Source organism: Merops nubicus, unplaced genomic scaffold (genome assembly GCF_000691845.1).
Source record: "Merops nubicus isolate BGI_N331 unplaced genomic scaffold, ASM69184v1 scaffold2813, whole genome shotgun sequence".
Classification (NCBI taxonomy): Eukaryota; Metazoa; Chordata; class Aves; order Coraciiformes; family Meropidae; genus Merops; species Merops nubicus.
This window is the reverse complement of record NW_008599456.1, coordinates 53,768-73,030: the sequence shown is the minus strand read 5'-3', so window position 1 is coordinate 73,030 and position 19,263 is coordinate 53,768. Positions and strand designations below refer to the sequence as shown.

Sequence of the window (19,263 nt, the reverse complement as noted above, 5' to 3'; positions counted from 1 at the left end):
TGCGTCTTATAGGCTGCACAGAAAGCCAGTCTCAAGTTCCTTGCATGATCAAAACGTGCTGCCTGTTTTTACAGGAAAGCTACATACAGAACATGACATAATTATGCATTCATTTTCTTGAAACAGCTATCAAAATTTGCATTATTAGAAGAAATAATCTACTATCTGAGATCAGGATTCTGCCACCCTGCTACCACCACTTATTTTAGGGACAAAAATTTTTCTGAAACTGAGCTTCAAAACATTGTGTGTCTGTATACAAATATATGTAGGCAAGAGGACAAGTAAAGTAACAAAATTACCAACAAATTTAAGACCAGCCTGCTGGATTCCTGTCACTGCCTCTGGCTGCAGAACTGAGGGATGGGCTGTCCCTTCTGCTCCGAGTATGTTCAAGGGGCAAAGCTCAAAGTGCCACACCAACAAAACCTCAAACAGACTTAAACAATAAATACTATACTGTGGATCTAGCTCTTGTAAACAACATCTAAGCACCCAAACTCCGTTCCTCTACAAAAGCACAGGCTTTTATTTCTTCCAGAGCCTAAATGATCATCTGCTTTTTTAAGCTTACAGCTTGCATTAAGAACAGAATCCACATGCTAGTGTTACTTTGAGAAAGGAAGGCACCACTTCAACTCTCTGTCCAGTCACTGAACTAGAGGAGCATCTACAAATGTACTGGAACCAGCTTACTGTGGAAATAGAGATGATAGTTTTGTTACTTTGGTGAAAGATTTGATGTAGAAATAGCACTTTTAGAAATAAATATAGGGATAATTTAGAAGCTAATTTTATGGCAAAACAAGTCTGAAATTCAGTTCTTCCACATTTCAGTAAGGATTTAGAAAAATGTGGAATAAAGTGCACAGTTACCATTTTGGATATGGAAAGTTTTGCTCAGCAAATAATCACCAAGTGCCAACAGCAGGAGCTGCAAAACCCCCTTGAGCATCCAACAGCTATGTATGTTTTCCACAGCTTCAAAGAATGCAAATGTCTCTTTTCACAGATTCAGGCACTTGGGTGGCTTTAAGCGTCCATCTGATTTAAAGAGACACAATACAATAAAAAAGCCAACTTTCTCTAAGCCTCATTCAAAGAACCATCTACTGGTTCAAAACCTACCCCAATTTTTATGCAAAATAAGGGCAATGAGTAATTCCCAGAAGCTGCTCAGTGCTTTTCAGATATATGCAGAGCCCTGATACATTAGGCTTCGAAATGCCTGTAAAAATTCAGTTTGTCATGGCTCTGCTTTTCTTTCATAAAGGAAAATACAAGAAAGTTTATGTAATCATATAACTGAGCAAACAAAAGCTGTCTAGTTGAATTTATACTATAAATTAAACAGAGATATATCATCTTTCTATATATTTTTTTTCCATGTAACTAACATGTCGGGTGGTTTACATTTTTCAAATGCTACACTGAACTTACATACAGAAATTTCACATTCTGATAACTATTTTAAGTGTATCCAGTATATGTTTCAAAAAATAAATGCTTATTTTTCTTACCTAGTCCTTTTTCTCTTCTGTCAACATTTTCACCAATATGTTGCTGCTGTGTTTTTGAAATAACCTTTGTGTTTTCCACTAAGCAAAGTAGATCCTCTGTCAAAAGGGAAGGTTCCTTGGAAGTGGAAGTCCAAGTAGCTTGACCTCTCATTTGATTTACTCCTGAACAAGAACTGGGGTCCAAAACATTTAAGTATACTGGAGTTTTCTCAGCTTTTTTATCTGAGGTTGAAAGATCAAAGGATGACCTTCCACTTATGTTTACTAAATTTCCAGATGTTCTCATGGGTAAAACGCATGATTCTTTCAGGTGACCCTCAGCAAACTTCCTTCCTGGAACTGTACTATTCAGTGAGTCTTTTTTCTCTTCTAACAACGTGTTATTTGAGGAATTATTAACCTCTAGGGAATGTCCAGTTTTGATTGAGTGTATCTGAATATCATAATTAACTTTTTTACATGGAATTAGTTCATCTGTACCAATTCTGTCTGTTTGGGATTTTTTTTCACTAATTATTTTAAGAACATCAGCCTTTAGTGGAGATATGGTTTCAGCATTTGAAGTCCATGTATTTGTAGCATGCCCTGTTTGTTCAGTACTGTCTTGTTTGGGTTGCTTGCTGTGCACGTCATCCACATTTATTCCTCTTTCTAATTTTGGGGGACATAAATTGAAAGTGCTTAAGACAGACATAGCATCACTATGTCTTTTTGTGGCATCATCACTGCTTGCACGGCCAAAAGAAACAGCTGGTAGGTCTTGAGCATCAGCTGTGGGGGTGCCCGCACTCCTCAGTGCACCATTTCTGTCTACGTTTCTGGCACCGTCGTCGTAACTTCTGTCTTCAGCATCAAGGTGTGCCTGTTCTAAAGGAAGTTTATCTCTATGGAAGTCACTCAGATTTAACAAGTTTTCTTCTGTTTTATGTAATTCATTGCCTACATAATTGTCCCTGTCCAGCAAGCTACATTTTTGGTATTCTGTCTGGGAATTTTCTTTACTATAAGATAGGATGCCAAAACTTAACTCCTTAGCTGGATGATTACTTGTACTTCTCTCACACCCAGCATTCTTCTCAGTGCAAAGAAATGCTTCAGACTTAGCTTTGGGTGCTTCAGACTCAGTTTTGGGTGCTTCAGGTGTAAGGATACTTGCGTTGTGTTGTATGGTATTGAATTTTGTATCTGCTTGGTCACAAACTGATTCATCTGCAGTACTGCACAATGCTTGCTTGCTAGAGTCGGTGTCCTGCTTTCCATTTTTCTTGTAGGCACCTACAGTGCTGTCTAAAAGAACCTTTCTTGTTGGTGTATGGCATGCTGTCAATGGCTCAGTGCTGTCCTGGAGCTTTTGTTCTAAATTGGCATTGTTTTCATTCAGTGACATTCTATGTGTTGCTTCTAGATTTTCTGCTTCTTTGCACTCAGTGACATGTATTTCTGAGGTCTGTCCTTGGGTAATTAAATCGGTATCTGTGGAGAGGGTATTCCTGGGAGAAGCCTCCCCTTGCTTTTCTTCATAAAGGCTAGCAACATTAATTTCATCCTTAAAACTGTTTTCAAGAACTTGTAGATCTGTTAGAGAAATGTATGCTCTAGTTAGTGATAGATAGCCCAGAGGTTAAAGTCATTTGTTACAGTTTAAAATTTCCAAGAGATGGAGTCAAGATTAGTATTTGTGCTGTTTTTTCTGAGCTTAAATTACACACACACGTCTATCAAAAAGTTACTGAAGATAAGTATTGCAGTATGGTAACTTGCAAAGTTTTGATAAACTGTTCAGACAAAACATATTAACATTTTTAGATATTAGATACAGTTTATAGATGAAATATTACCCAACTGGTATCTGTCAGCCTTTTATTGAAAGGAAACTTCATTATGAAATTAGAACACATTTTAAGCTACTGGTTACTACTGCAACTCTATGCATCTATTTTTGAAAGTGGCATTTTTAGCTAAATGGAAAAGAAAGAAGAAAAACTGTTTAAGGGTCTATGTTTTGTAACAAAAGGAATATGCTCTGATTTGATGGTAGTGGGCCTGAGAGGAATAACAAGCATTTCAATATCAGAGAGGTGTTTGCTGAAAGACACACTTGAAAGCTGTGAGCATTGATCCTTTAAAGCTGTTACTTTGCAGTTAATAAGCTTTTAAATTTTCATTTACCTTTGCTACATTTGAGAGACTGAGCATTAAAGACTAAGCACAACTCCTTTATGTGGCTTCAAAAAATTACTTACTGGAGTTACAAAGTGCTTTGTCCTGCAATTATCCACATGAACAGACCTTCACTGTTCTGTGCAGTGCAATCCCTCTTTCTGCCTTTTTTCGTTGTTTTATGGCAAAGGGAAAGCCCTTGGGTTTTGCTTCAAAACACTTACATACACATTATAGTTCCTCCTAACCCCCATTCACTTCAAGTGGCATGCAGAAAGAGTATTGCAACAGCTTGAGGGGTTACAACACACAGATCTTAGTGTCCCAGGGAAGCCACTGGAATTACTGTGCTTTCATTCAGAGCTTTGTAAGTTTATCATAGATTAGCACCATTGACACCAAGAACTTCACTGTTACTACAAAAAAATTTAATCCAGGATTCAAATATTCTCTTGTCATGTACTGTATTGGTAAACATTTATCCTTTCTTCAACAATACTACTTATCTCTATTATCTGTGTGAAGTTAATACTTTGTTCTATCTGTAATTCCTCAATGCTTGAAGAGTAGTCCATTGTGGTTTTTACTTCAGTTTCTTCATCTCCAAAATGACCATCTTTTCTTATAATATATACATTTTCTTCCTGAGCAGCCTGTATTTCACTGTCTTTTGAGTGATCTTGACCACTCTAGCATAAGAAGGAACAAAACGTTATACATATTTTAATAGTTTACTACAGTCACTGATTAGATTTATATTTCAGGACTTGGGTTTAAAAATTATTTTTATAATTCTGGTGGAAACCAAAGACCATGCACCTGAAGCATGCAAAGTTAATGTAAATAGAAGGGGGAAAAAAAGCAGACCAGTAGCCTAGAAGAGCAGGAAAGAAGTTAGATTCTGCTATATTACAGTCCACAGAGAAAAATTCCACAGATTGACAGAGGAAGTAACGTGTTGTTCATGCTCTGACTGGATCACTCCCCCTGTCTGCTGGGTAAATCACTGACCTGCTCAGTACTTACATATGGAAAAAACCTGCACCACTGCTATTTACACTGAAACATGTGTGCATCACATATATTAACACTGTTTTTCTAACAAACCACCCAGGACTTTTAACTTCATTTCCTAGACAAATAAGGCTTATGAATTTGCAATTCCTCTCAATCAGTTCCTCATCCCCTCCCAGGTGGCTTTTTACCCTGAATTTGAGTCAAATTCAACAGGAATAAAAGCCTGAAACATGCATCGACGTAAAGGTGAAGTAACTGGTCTACTGCTGCAGCTGCATTTGACTATTTTTGAAAGTTGCATTCAATAACATTCTGTGAAAACTGGGAACTGAATAGTAAAGAAACAAACTAATAAAACTCCACCAAAAAAAAAGGAAAAGAAGATGCATCCTTTATCATCAACTGTTTGGCAGCTGAAGGTAGGAGCACATGCTGGCTCTTGCCCTAAAACAGAACATAAAAGTAGGCAGGTGTGGGAGGGAGCAGGGGTATTGCTTAGTCCAGAAAAGACATGAGAAAAAGCTGAAGGTTCCTGGGTGACAGGAGGTGTTGCAAAAGGAAGACTGGGGTGTGGGAGGGAGTTGCAAGCACTGTGCTGGGGTACCACATGTGTGGTGAGGACAGAGTATATTGCAAAACAAAAGGAGGCATGTAGATAAGACTGGGCAAAAAATGGGATTATTGCAATGTTGGCATAGTAGGTGATGTAAAATACAAATTGCAGGAAGCAATTTTCTACAGGTCACAGAAACATCCTGATGCTCCCAGCTTTGCAGATTTGGAAGAGGGAGAAGTCATTGTGAAGGGAAGAGGGTCCTAAAAATAAGTTTTCCTCCCTGAAATGGCCCAGTTTTAATTTGAAGTTTCAGTTGAAATTTCTTTCTCTCTCTTTTCCTCATGTTTTATTATCACCTTCCCTTTCATTCTGATTTGGAAATTGTAAATATTACATCTTTCTTGTTTTTTAAATTTTTAATTAGTTAATTTTGTTTCTTGGCTTATTCAGCCTTGGCATCACATTTTCATGCTTTTCTTCTCAAATACAAATAGTAGAAATTTCCTTTTCCTTTCATGAAAGCTGTAATTGTTTTATAATCTCTTTCTTCTAGGAGCTGTTTCTTTAGACAGAAGCACCAAAGAACACAAGATAACTGGCCATGTTACTCTTTTCATACAGGTATAAAACAGCTGCTTCAGTGGAACTTACCACATTCATTGGTATGAGCTGAACTGCTGAATGCATCTGAAACAAACATGATCAAGTGTTCTTGGAAAGGGAGAAAGGTTACATGATTCCTGTCTACATTGTCAGATCAGTTGAATAAACCCAGTTTTCATTAAACTTCAAATGGCTGTTCAGCCCTTAAAAAATCAGCTGGAGATACATAAACTAAAATGCCTACATATCAAAACTATTAAAGCTGGATTTTAATTTCCCCCCCCTGTGATTTAGTAAAATTGAAGCAACAGATATGTACTTAAGATGGTATTTCCCTCAGTATTTCATACTATGAAATTAAAAACCTTCTCCAAACCAGATGTCCCTGTATATGTGTGTATATATATATACACAAAAGAATGACAATAACCCATTGCCAAGTGTAGCCCTCTTCTCTAACAGTACAGAACTGCATTACAAGTGATATTTAACTAGATGTGAAGCATGGTAAGGTTAAAATAAATGGCAGTTGGGGTCTGCAATGAGGTCTGACATGATATCTTTCTTTTTAAAAAAGTGTTTTGTTTAATTACTATTCCACAGGTGATCAGTGTCAAGAAGTTTATTTACATTCTAAATGTCATGCCCCACAAGTAATTGTAGGGATTTCAGATTGCATTAGGTGTAAAAGTAAATGTATGCATACTTCCTTGCAATACATGGAGCCATAGTCAAGATCTAAGCCTTAGCCAACACCTTGCCCTTTTATGTTTTACTAGACACGGACACGCTGCTGATAGAGGGTGAAATTCCAACAATCAGCTGCAGCTCCTGTGATTTCTTGGCAGTGTTCCACTGGAGATTGGACTTGGCCTAACATGCCTAGCTTCTGAAATCTTAGTGCCACACCACTTTGTGTTGTACGATCACATGCTATAAGACAGTGTAAGATACATATTTAGAAGACATCTCAGAGTTTTGCCTTTATAAGCATATGCTTTAAGCTTATCTACTTTCAAACAACTAGAGTTATCTGAGTAAGCACAGGTACTATTGATTGTGAATGAATGACTGTGTGCATTGATTCTGCATCCTAAACATAATTCATATTTCATATTTCATTTTCTTTCAAAGAAGCAATGACTTGTACAAGTCACACAATTACATTACACCCTGTAAAACTCACACAGCTTTGCCATGGTGAGGACTCATTTTGAGTCTAACTTCCATTGCATTATTAATCACATACAGATACGTACATGTATATATATTTGTGTGTGTAGTATGTTTGTGAACCATAAACACATATACATGCATTGTGAAAAAATTGAGTTTAAGTTCTTCCAAATTCTAAAATATTATTATGCTTTGACATTTTGCTGACAAATCATAGACTAGTTCTTTAGAGTCTTAGTGTCTTCCTGCTTCCTGACACGGAAAGCAAAATCATAAACATGCAAAGTGAGTTTTCCCTTCTTTGAAGGATAATTCATTATTTGGATGTAAAAACTAACGGGGAAAAAAAAGATATAACAATAACAAACAACAGAATACACTTCATCTGTTAGGAAAGGTTTTCTTATGGCATATGACTCTTCCCACTTTTTCAATCTTACAAAGGACTGGAACATAGATTTGCAATCCAGTTTAACTGAGGGATAATACAGCTGCAGAGCTACATGCTCTTCCTTTTCCTCAACAGACCATCTTACTGTGCTTAACCTACGTGCTGACTTCTCAGATAGGCTCTGTATATAGAGCTGAACATGGATTTGGTTCAGCAACACAAGCTCATGTGTGTCTGGGGCTTTGTTTGGGGTTTTATTTTTGATCTGTCCCATGTTAGAGGCTTAAAATAGTTCCGTTGAGTAGAAGTGGACTGACTGCCAAAGTTCCAGGGAACCTGTGTACGTATGAAGTCAATGGATCTGCCACAGTATTTGAGAAACACCCATGCAAACTGTTTGTGGAATAGGATTTAGTAAAGATAATCTTAAAACAACTGCTATCTATTACATCTAAATTTATTAATAGTACCTCAAGTTTCTGTGATATAAGTGCCCCTCTGGATGAAAGGGGTATATTCTCTGGGTATACTAAATTTTAATGGGGTCTTGGATTACATCAGATAAATTTTTAGGTTTAGCAGTCTCAAAGGAAGATCAGTGGACACAACAGGCAGATCAGAAAAACTGTCATGTGTCTCATTCTCTAATATTTTTCCACAAGAAATGCAAAGTACTGCAGCTGTTAGAGACACTTGCCTGCAGGTTTGCCACTTGCTCAGAATGCTGATTTTGCTGAGGAGGAGGATAATCTTCAAGATGTCTATGAAATCCTTTAAGGGAATTCCATTCATTTTTAAGAGTGTCTATTTCTCTTCTCATGTTTTCCTCCTGTAATAAGTGAGGGTACACAGAACACAAACACACAGATCTTTACTTCATGTTAAAATACGTAAACCAGTATTTTACAGATATCAGCAGCTCAGCAAATTAAATTCTTAAAAGAAAGTATAGGTGCTATGGAATTTCTTTGTACAAAGATAATTCAGAACTCTTTCATTCAAACCAAAATTTTAATCACATTTCCATCACAGATGATACCTTTTATGAATTGTTTGGGTTTGGTTCCCCCATTTACTTCCAATAGCAACGCTCAAAAAAAGTCACAACTGTATGTGTAGCTTTCTTCCTTTTCTGGCTCAAACATAAACAGTCAACATTTATTCACTACCTACATTGCCAAGAAAGTACAAACAGCAAATAATTTGCTTAGCACTTTATTCCTCTAAATAGACTCAAGTATCCAGTAAGTATGTAACAAATTTTCCTACTTGGAACAAAAAGAATGGTCAAAAATACAAGTTGTAAAAAGAACAAGAAGGACAATTTCACAGAAATACCTTAATTTAATTTACATATATTCCCAGACAGTTTTAACATTATCCATGATGACACTACAGTTTAAGGCATTAAGAGACCAAATTTCTAGTTGGCTGTGGCAGAAATACAAAGAGGGAAAAAAAAAAAAAAGTAAAACGATCTTCTAAAGAATAGTTGGAAACACTCCTGAGAAACGAGCAGGGCCAATTCCCAGGTCTGTACAGGAAACTATGGTATAACTTCTCCAGGAATCAGGGAGCTGAAATCTCAGGGCAGTAAGCATCAAAACACTTCAGCTATTCTGTAGTCTCATGACTGCAGTCATCTCCATAGTGGCTGCACTGACAAGTTAGCAGCAGACAACAGGATTAGAAGGACAACTCTGCTTTATTTTTCCACAGCCTCCCTGAGAATCTACCTACCAAATTCAAAACCTTTCTGGCAGTAGGTGCCAATTATATAGAAAAAAAGAAGAGAAACTATTAAACAAATGCTGCTTTCGAGTCCGGTTGACACACTAACCAGATCTTGTCTTACTGAAGAAGTATTTATTCTTCTTACTTGAAAACATGCATTTATTATTGCAGACAATTTTTAAGCCAAAATATTTTGCTAATTATTTTGGATTACATAATTACTGAAATATTCTTTTAAAGTAATGAAATAGTAGAAAGAGTAGCAGATATTGAAGACCCCTTGTTTAGGTGTACACAGGTGAATTCACTAAGAGGATATAGAGGTTTTTACCTTTTCTTATCCCCTTTTACCCCAGAGTCCACACTGAATAATTCCTGTCAAATCAGGACCTCTGCTTTAAAGCAAGCCTTTGGTGTTGCTTCCTGATTCAGTTGGAGGCTGCATTTTTTTCTGGGTATCTGGCCATTCAAAAATGCCTTTAGTCTGTGTCACTTCAGTATATTTGGGTTTACGTTCATTTTTTACTGTATGACAGTTAACTGATGGTTTTTTCAGGGTACAGGAGTGCAGCCTAAAAATAGTGGTATACTCTTGATAAAGTTGCGTAAAAAATGTCAGGTTTCCTGAAAAATGCATAAAATTCAACGTAAGTTAGAAATTGTATTTGCTTCCGTGTCTAGGTAATGGCAACAGTGTAATTCTGGAATATTTAAGTGCTGAATTCAAGGTAACACCTTGAATTTAGAAAGCTCCTGGGCTCTTGTTTTACAGAACTGCAGGAAGTACACTGGCCTTTTAGAGCACAGAAGTCAACATTTCTCCTAAAATTTACCTTTCAAAATAAAAATAAAATCTATTTCTAGAAGAATCTGCATTACTGGAAAACAAATCAGTTGTTTTTGTTGTATTATTTCTTCAGTATTTTATTAGCGTTTAGGAATTACCTGAAATGCTTGATGACTATTTCAAAAACCCTTTAATACTCTAACATTTAATTTAATAAACCTACATCTTTTTTCCAAGTTCTTAGTGCTTTCTCATGCTCATTTTGAAGATTAAGGAACTTTTCTTCATTTTCCTTTGCCTTCTCCCTTTGCAGCTCATTATCTCTTTCAAGGGTCTGCAATAAAATTAATTATCCAAAAAATAATCAATACCACATTAATGAATTTTGATGTGTTTTATGTTGCTTGGACCTTTGCTTCTAACATGCTGAAAGTGCCATACAGATCAGTGATAATGTGCTATCTCAACAATAATTTTCATAAATTAACAGAAAGGTGCTTATAGTTTAGCTAACAGGAAACAGGGGGAGGTTATGAAAAAAGAAATGGCTATAAAAGGGTATAAAAACACTTGCCATTATTCAGTTTCACTGCATAAGTTTTAATGTGCTGAAAAAGTAATATAAAGTCCAGAGATGAGAAATATGAAATGTAGCATACTCTAGATCCATTGTTCTTAAAGAAAAAATGACTGTATAATCAAAGAAAATATCTTTTTTTTTTGGATCAGTTTTCCTTTTCTAAATTGTTTATTAACCTACCTTATAAACTGTATAAACCTTAAATCCTAAAACATACCTACTGGAATATGAAGTATGTGTCTCATTATCCTTTAATTTATTTCTATTAGATCACTGAAATAGGAGTCTGTTAAAATAACACAAATATTAAGTTTTATATTATCATAATTGTACTTGCAAAATTTTGGGTTAACTCTTTCAGCTTTACTGTGATACATTAAAGCAGTCTTCTGTAGATCAACAGTAACTTCACACAACTCAGGTACTGTTGGAATTTTTATCTTATTACATGTTTATAGCAAACATTATGGAAGATAAAGGGCTTACTGCATCCATTATCTACTATAGAGATGACATAAATATATTTGACTACGTAAGCATAACTTTAATGCACATAACTATGTGACCAGCCACATATTTATGACTCTGCTGAGCTTCTTTGAAAGTCCACCTGAAAAATGTTATGGGGCAATACTCCAATGCAATTCCTTTTACTTAATCTTTTAACTAAAACTCAATCTACTTCTTGATTCGCTTAGTATCCATTTTAAAATGCCTATATTAATTTAGCTACACTATTAAATATATCTTAGACGTATTAACACTAGGAAAATTCAGACTACCCTGCATTCTTGCACACACGGAAAAAGTGCATGACAATATAGTGATCTTCTCTGACAGATTATACAGTTAAAAAGATGAGACAATTCAACAACACATCGTCTGAATAACTGCACTCTGATGTGGTGCTTTTCATCCAGTTCTATAAGCTGCAAGTCCAAGACCACCTCTCTTCAATAAACCAGCTCTAACTCCAAGGATGCTTTTACTTGTGTCTCAAATGCCACTTCCTCTGAGCTAGATTATAATAGGTATTCACAGCATAGCTCACAGGGCAAAATACCAGGAGTAGCAGATGAATAGAACTGATCATATGTTAAAGCCAGTTTTACAGAGAGGGCAACACCTGTATTCTCTGCATTCTGGAGTATTCTGTCATTTGTTAAAGAATTATAACTTGTTTTTCTGAACTCAGAAGGACATTGGTATCCTAGCATCAAGTATGCATTGTTAGAATGAAAATGGACAGTATGATCCTTCTTTACTGTTACCTTGCAAGTTTAAGTGTTTTGTCGTCTTGAGCCCAAAAACAAGCATTAATTTTTTGCAAGTATAAGAGCAAAAATGTTTCCATGGGACTGTACAGTTGTTTCCTCCGTTTTTCTATTATTCTGAAAAAAAACTTTTTCTTGATGAGCAAGGTCCATAGATTTGACTGGGACGTAGGATAGAGGATAAGAACAATACATAACCTTCAGGCCCCATTCATCATATTGCAGTTCTAAAAATCAATAAAGATGGAAGCTGCAGCTCTCAAATTGGCAGGAAAGCAGGCAGACCCTTCAAGTTATATATTCAGCTCTCTGTAACTCCCATTTTTCTCATTCCCTGGAATGTCCTGGTACTTGTAACAACCTTTCACCCAAACTAGTAGCTCTAAAAAACAATGGCATTTTAGAACTACTGTTTAAAGAAAGACATTTCTGCTAAATGAAAATAACCTCATGAGTTCCTATGGGAAGAACAAGAACATGTGACATTCACTTTTAATACAGCATTGCATTTACAGCATGCTATTTAATGGAATTACTGCATTTTATGCATGTATTTATTTTATACAAAAAAGCACATCTACTGAAATGCCTAACACCACTTTTTTGTTTCTGGATGTGATCGCTTGAAAGCTTATCACTCATGTGTGCTTAGATAAATGTTAAGATCCCTTTAATTTCCATTCACAAGTGAGAAAATCTTGGTTTTGAGAATGCACAGAATGTTCTCACAAAACTCAACTGAGATCAAATCTTCACTGATCTTAAGCACCACAGTGAAGACCAAGAAGGAATATTTATGTCAAACTCAGTATTGAGAGTTCCTCATATAGTCAACAGCGCTTTCAAAGGTTGAATCAAGAGCCTCTAATACAAATACAATACAGGAACCTAGACATCTGAAATCAGTGACTTCCCTTTCTCTTCCAGTCACTGCAGCTTTATTTAGTACTACAAAGCAGGTACTTTAATTCCTAGTGAAATTCTAGCTTGTTTCTAATGAAGAACATAACTCATCTTTAACCTTACTTGTTTCATCAAAATGCAAAATTCATATATTGGTAGTGAGGCAGAAGGAAAACTGCTTACATCTATTAAAAGACATTGTAAAGGTTTACCTGTAATGACTCTCATTTCAATTTAGCAAAGAAGCATTTACTTAGAAACCAAAGTATACATGCAGACAGGAAGTTTGATTGGAAGTCAACTGAAATCTTAGTTCAAAACCTTGGCCTCACAGGCCAAGCAGAGAATGAAATAGTTGTGGTTACATACAGACAAACAGTAGATAATTACTAACACTCCAACGAATGGTTGTTCTTGAACCCTGCATGCCATGTGTGACTGGAACAGATATGACCTTAATCTCTAGTTTACTGTGGGCCAATCTGACTTCCAGTGTCATTTACAGTCTAAATTGTTCTGAGCCACTTCCATGTGCTAAGAGAGGAACTGAGGAATGCTGCAATGCTTTCCAGCATGACTACTTACCACCTCTAGTATAGCTATGCCATCAGACTGGACAGCAAGAAATGGCTAAGGATATGCTCTTTTTTTAGTCACTCTGCTCTAACAAAACAGGGGAAAAGCTCTGGCTGTGAAGATCTGAAATTTGAACTATTTTTCCAGAAAAGAAATTTATACCTACATGAAAATTATAAGAAACAAAAGTCATAAAATTATGTGATTTCAAAATACTTGAAACCAACCCCCAATACATTCCAGTCTTATGCTGCAGAAATGGCTGATGAGAATGGCAACCATGATTTACATTAAGGGGAGAACAAAAAGAGGGAAAGCACAGCCTGAGCTTCAAGGTTCATGCTGACAGTTAAGGAGCTAAGGGAGCAATGGAACTGAGGTCAAAAGTTCTGAACAGCATATAGATGTCTTTAACAGCCCTCCACTTACAAAATACATAACAGATAGTAGCAGCTTGTGTGATCAAGAAAAATCTGACCTGATACTCTTCTTTCAGTGCATTTAATTCACTTTCCATTGTAACATTCGTTCGGGTTATTCGCTGAAGCAGCTCCTGTACACATTGTAGAGAGCTGAGAATTTCCTTATTAATACAAACAAATTGAGATATATTGAATAAGATTTTGTTTCTGAAATTTAAACATTAGATAATTTATGTCTTTTTGATTTTTTTTTTTTAATTCTGCCAGTATATATATGTATATTAAAATGTTCTTCAACATTGGGGAAGAGTTTGTAGGAAGAAATCAGAACAACTCCAGGTTCTTCCTGGCCTTTTGCCTTGAGAATATAACATTATTATAACTTACAAGTTCTTTTTCAGAGAGTTTTCTTAAAATGAACAATCCATTGGTACTTCAAATGTATATCAGTGCAAACAGGAATTAAAATATACCAAATCCAACCCCATTATGAGCTCAATTAAACCAACAGAATAATTTCATGATACTATATTGCAATCCTGGAAAATATGGAAAAACCCAGATGAACTATATGACAAGCAAGTAACCACTTCCATTAATGCATCTCCCTTATGTAACATTATTCTGCATCTTCTCAGTTAAATCCTAATGGATGTGAACTACCACACATTAGCTTTGCATCATATAGTGTACGTACCTCAGATGGTGCCACAACTTTCTGAAATTTTGTGGCACTATTTTGTTACTTCAAGAAGAGTAAGTTCTAAAACAAGAAACACCTAACATGAGTTGATTAAGGTGGTACAGATTTACAAACCCATGGGTGCTGCCATTATGTTTGTTTTGGCTGAAAAAATAGATGGAATGGAGACAGAGAGTAATTTTATATTGAACGCTACAAAACATATTTCTAAGGATTTAAAGACAAAGGGAATGATCCACCCAAGCCAATTTCTACTCCCTAAACACCAGAACAGCAGTACTAAAAGAAGACCTGCACAGAACAAAACTACGAGTTTCAGACAGAAGACAGTCTTTAAATGTGCTCAGTTGCTTCAAAATATATTGAGAGAGGAACATATTATTAAACTGAAGTACTTCCATGTAATTGCAAAGAGTTTTCAAATTTATCTACTGTTGGTACTACTGTATACACAGATACATCTATAGAACCAAAATTATTTGGGTGTACTCTCATTCCTTTTCATGCATATATACTTAAACAGAGATTAACTGTATTTTTGCACTGAAGTTTAATTTATATTTAGTTCAGTTTTACATCCAGAGAAACTGAGCCACAGAGCTGTGGAATGCCTTGCCCAGTGTTGTCGGACAGGCTGGCAGCAGAGCTGGCCATGTCTTCTCAGTCAAGTAACACGTTCACTCAATTGGACAAGATTGCTTCTCTGCATATGGGTCACTGCAAATCAGCTATAATTCTGATGGTATATGCAGCCTCAGTCCAAAAACCACTGAAGTCAACATCTTCAGTCAATCCAGATGGTGAATTTGTGTGCTCCATAATACAGAAATCCAGGTCTTCTAACCCAGGTTCTTGGAGAAAACATGCAATTCATCTCTGTATTAGAGCCCCCTCCAGGTTTATACCAAATCCCTCCATATGCTAAAACCAACTAAACAAACAAAGCCTAGCAATTTACACAGGACAAAATAGAGAAACAAAATGGAGTCTTGTTATTAGATAGAGATCAAATATGGATATGAATTACAGTACAAGCATCTCCATATAAATGCTTTTAGTGCATTCAGGGCTGTGGGAATAATGAAGCTTGACTATGTCTCTCATTTTTTCCCCTGTGCTTACTGTCAAGTATTTTTAAAAAGCAAACTCAAATACAAACATGCTTTTACAGATTGGAAGAGTAGTGCTAGATAAGCCTCCTTCAGTGAGTGCTCAGTGGTGTACAAGCAAACTACTGTTTTTGTCCCTCCTGGAGAAGAAGAATGATACACTTCTCTGACATGTTTGGTTTAATGACCTGCAGAGTAAAAATTCTGCAACTGTTTACAAAAAACCCCTACACTTTTTACACTTAATATTCTGCAAAGCAATGTATTATGCTGTTACTAGAACAATTTTATTTTTTTTTTTTCTGTATTTTATCTTTGACTCCACGGACCTTGGTTAGAAAATCAGGATTTGCTCCTGAACATATCTGAGTTTGTGACAGAAGACAGTCTTAACTCAGTTCAGCTATGTATAGGTGTAGCTTAATATTCTAAAGCTATATGTTCTGTATGAACAGAACAATTTCCTTTGCATACAACTGACACAGGATTCCAGTTTTATCTGGTTTCAGTACTAGCAGTATTGCAGTAAACTGGGCAGCCAGAGAGCACAACAGCAAGCATGTTATGCAAACCTTATTGCTTATTTGTGCTGAGTTGATAAGTAAAGAACTTTTTCATGGGTATATCAAATTTCTCCCATGTGAATTCAAAGACAAAAGTTAAGACTTGGAATAAAGGGTCAAACAACAGACTTTGTTCTGGTAATATACTTTCTAAGAACTGAGAAGTAAGATCCTGTTTATGCTAGTATTAAAGTAAGAGTAAACTAGTAAATGTAATTAATTTTAATAGCTTAGTATACTAACTTAAGAAAATTAAATATCAAATATAGCGCATGTATTCCTAAGTGATTTTTAACAGGAAAAGTGTATTAACAACTCACCAGCTTTTCTTCCTTAATGTGAGTGTTTTCCTCTTGAACTTTTTTAATAACTGCTGTCTCCTTAAAAAAAAAGCATAAAGAACAGTAAAAGGCATTTAAAATTACTGCCTGTTTTCTTCACTAATATTAATGTGATATTATGAATCATCATGAGGCTATTTAAAGAAATTGAATTATTTTGAAATTACTTCTTTTTCATATTTTTTAACTATAAAATTATATTCATAGTGTATTTATGTCCTTAGAAAAAGTCCTTCTGGAAATAGCTTTATTTGCATACTGTGTATGCAGTTAGTAGAAAGGAATCACGAATCTGTCTACATCAGAGTGATCACTGCTGTGATATTTGCTGAACGAAGAACAGAAGATATTCACCAAAAAATGTATTTGTTTAAATTCCAAAATACCATTCTGTATTTCTGTTGCAGTTCTTGAAACTGTTTCTCCTTTGTTGCAAGATTGATGTTTTCTTCTCCCACCCTGTACTGAGATGTGACCTTGGACCTTATCAAGTCTGTAGTTACTTTCTTCAGTTCCTTAACACAGGAAACACATATAAATAGTTCATCCAGTAGAGGCATTGCAATTCAAAACAAAGACAAGTCTTTGGAACTATCCTGAGTCATGCCCTACTTTTAAATAATGTATGGAAACAACAGAATAAATTAGAGGAATCAAAATTCTTAAGACTGATTTGCTGAACTTGAAATTTGTCACATAGAAAAAAGTTTATTTTCAGAGGTAAAATGTTACTGTGCTGATTTTCCTGTTTGGAGTATTTATGATACTTCAGCATTTCGTTATTTTCTCTTCCAAGAAGTATATTAGAAGTGGACACTAAGTTGGTATTGGTAAAACTTCCTAAACCAAGATACACAATAGGAATAAAGTACCTATTGTAACTACCATGTATGTTCATGGGAATCAAAAGGAAAAAAGGAAGACCAGTGACTATCTGGTAAAAACAGGAACTGGCTATAAATTTGGAGGATCTTTGCTTTCCCCTGAGATTAAGTCATTAATGATTCAGGAAATGCTAAATTAATTTTATATTAGAGGCTTCTACAACATGGTTTTCCATCTAAATTATGCCTTTGATTTTATGGTCTTCATAATCTTTTACATATCCTGCACTCTTTTTTTTGTATCTGTTTTCTAACCAGTTTATTCCAAGCTCCCAGTGCAGCAAATAAACAGCAAAAGCTTTGATCTCATTAAATTACAACTTATAGTTCCTGCAGTCATAAATATTGTGCCCTGTTCTCCCCCACCCCTCCCATTCTGGTACAAGGTAGTCTGTTTAATATCGCTCTCTCCTTGAGCACTCTGACGTTTACTCAGACAAATCGCAGAGGTTATGAATGCTGCTCACAGATAGTATCAAGAATTCTTCGTGATGCCATAGTGGTGAACCAAGCATTCACAATGGTAATAGTTTTATCTAACAACTACTTTTGGTCTGTTTAACTTTTCTTCACAAAACTGGAATTCCATCTTATCACAGACCAATGGTTTAACTGTTCTGGACAAAATCATACAACAGTACGAAAGAAAAAAGGAAGATTACATTGTAGCTGAAATTCACAAAGTTTTATGGAAAATACAAGTATAGCTACTGCTTTTAAATATTTTTTTTTTCCTATAGGCTTTGTTTCTCATGTATTTTAGCCATAACTAAATCTAAAATGATCTAGTAGGTATTAAGTGTAACGGCAGAATCAATTACAGAACCTAAAGACAGCAATGCTTTACTACTGTGATATTCTGTAAACTAGTAAGACTTTTTCCATCTTCAGCAAAAAAACATATTATTTTACTGTTTTTCCTAGAAGGCTCTGTGATGAAATATGAAAGGAGAGTTCCTGCATTTAAGTGGCAGAAGGTGCAAGCAGTTTTAACTCTGTAAAAGTGAAAAGGTGCACTGTGCCTGTCTGTACCGAGAACTTGAGTAAGAGTACATGGAACACAGCTAGCAGGCTGCACATTACACAAGCAGGTGCAAAAGCCTCCTATGGGTCAGATACCATATATTTCCCAAAACTCAGGGTTTATTGTGTGCAGAAAAATCTTACTGCTTATTTTGTCATGGTGGAATCACAAGTGGCACCAAGGAAATTATGTCCTTAAGGTAGAAAAGATGCCTGCATTTTCTTCTTTTTATATAGCAGGTGGATGTGTATAAACCATCTGGAACCCAACCCAGATCTGCTAATCTAACAAAGCTGTAGGTAGGGAAAACTAACACCAACAACCAACCAAAACCACAACACAAACCAGACTACCAAATACAACAGGGAAGTTTCCATGGTAAGGGAAAGCATAAGTCATGTAGCTCTGAAAATAATATAAAATAATTTTATATGTACATATATTCTCTTGTACTTTGAAACTAAAAAATATTGTCAGATTTTGAGGAATGCTAAGAAAGAAGGATAAAGCTTTGAACCCACTCCTTGAGGTGTTGCAGCAGCCAGCGTTTAAGGACACAGCTCAGTAACGCCTCAAGCCAGCGAAGTCACTAGTGCCCCAAAAGAAACAGTCCTGCTCTTTACACATATTTTCCTTTTGCCAGTTGATCTAAGCTAGAACTTCCTCCCCTTTTTCTTTGGTAAAATGTAGTTTTGATCAATAGAAAATTTTCATTCTACTTTCCCTCAAGGCCACACAAATGCATGTACCAGGATGCAGAGGTGGTATGAGACTGGAAGAGCAGCCAGCACAGGCAGATGTGAGCAGTTCCCAAGGCACGGCTGATACCTTACACAGACTTTTAACTGCATCCAGAATTACAACTCCATCTTTTTGCTCTATTCCTAGATAGGTGCAACTCTCTTGTAATCTTTCAGGCCTCGAGCAGCATAGCTGGTTT

The 19,263-nt window shown here is 35.9% G+C and overlaps 1 protein-coding gene across 1 annotated transcript in view; it reads right to left on the bottom strand.

Moving 5' to 3' along the window:
* Window positions 1-19,263, bottom strand: part of CCDC73 (coiled-coil domain containing 73) — a 52,019-nt gene that overhangs the window by 3,879 nt on the left and 28,877 nt on the right. The window contains exons 9-15 of the mRNA XM_008937381.1: window positions 16,802-16,930; window positions 16,395-16,454; window positions 13,756-13,860; window positions 10,168-10,278; window positions 8,121-8,252; window positions 4,213-4,369; window positions 1,521-3,095 (exon numbers count right to left, since the gene is read on the bottom strand). Coding sequence (XP_008935629.1) covers window positions 1,521-3,095; window positions 4,213-4,369; window positions 8,121-8,252; window positions 10,168-10,278; window positions 13,756-13,860; window positions 16,395-16,454; window positions 16,802-16,930 — 2,269 coding nt within the window. The remainder of the gene's footprint in view (window positions 1-1,520; window positions 3,096-4,212; window positions 4,370-8,120; window positions 8,253-10,167; window positions 10,279-13,755; window positions 13,861-16,394; window positions 16,455-16,801; window positions 16,931-19,263) is intronic.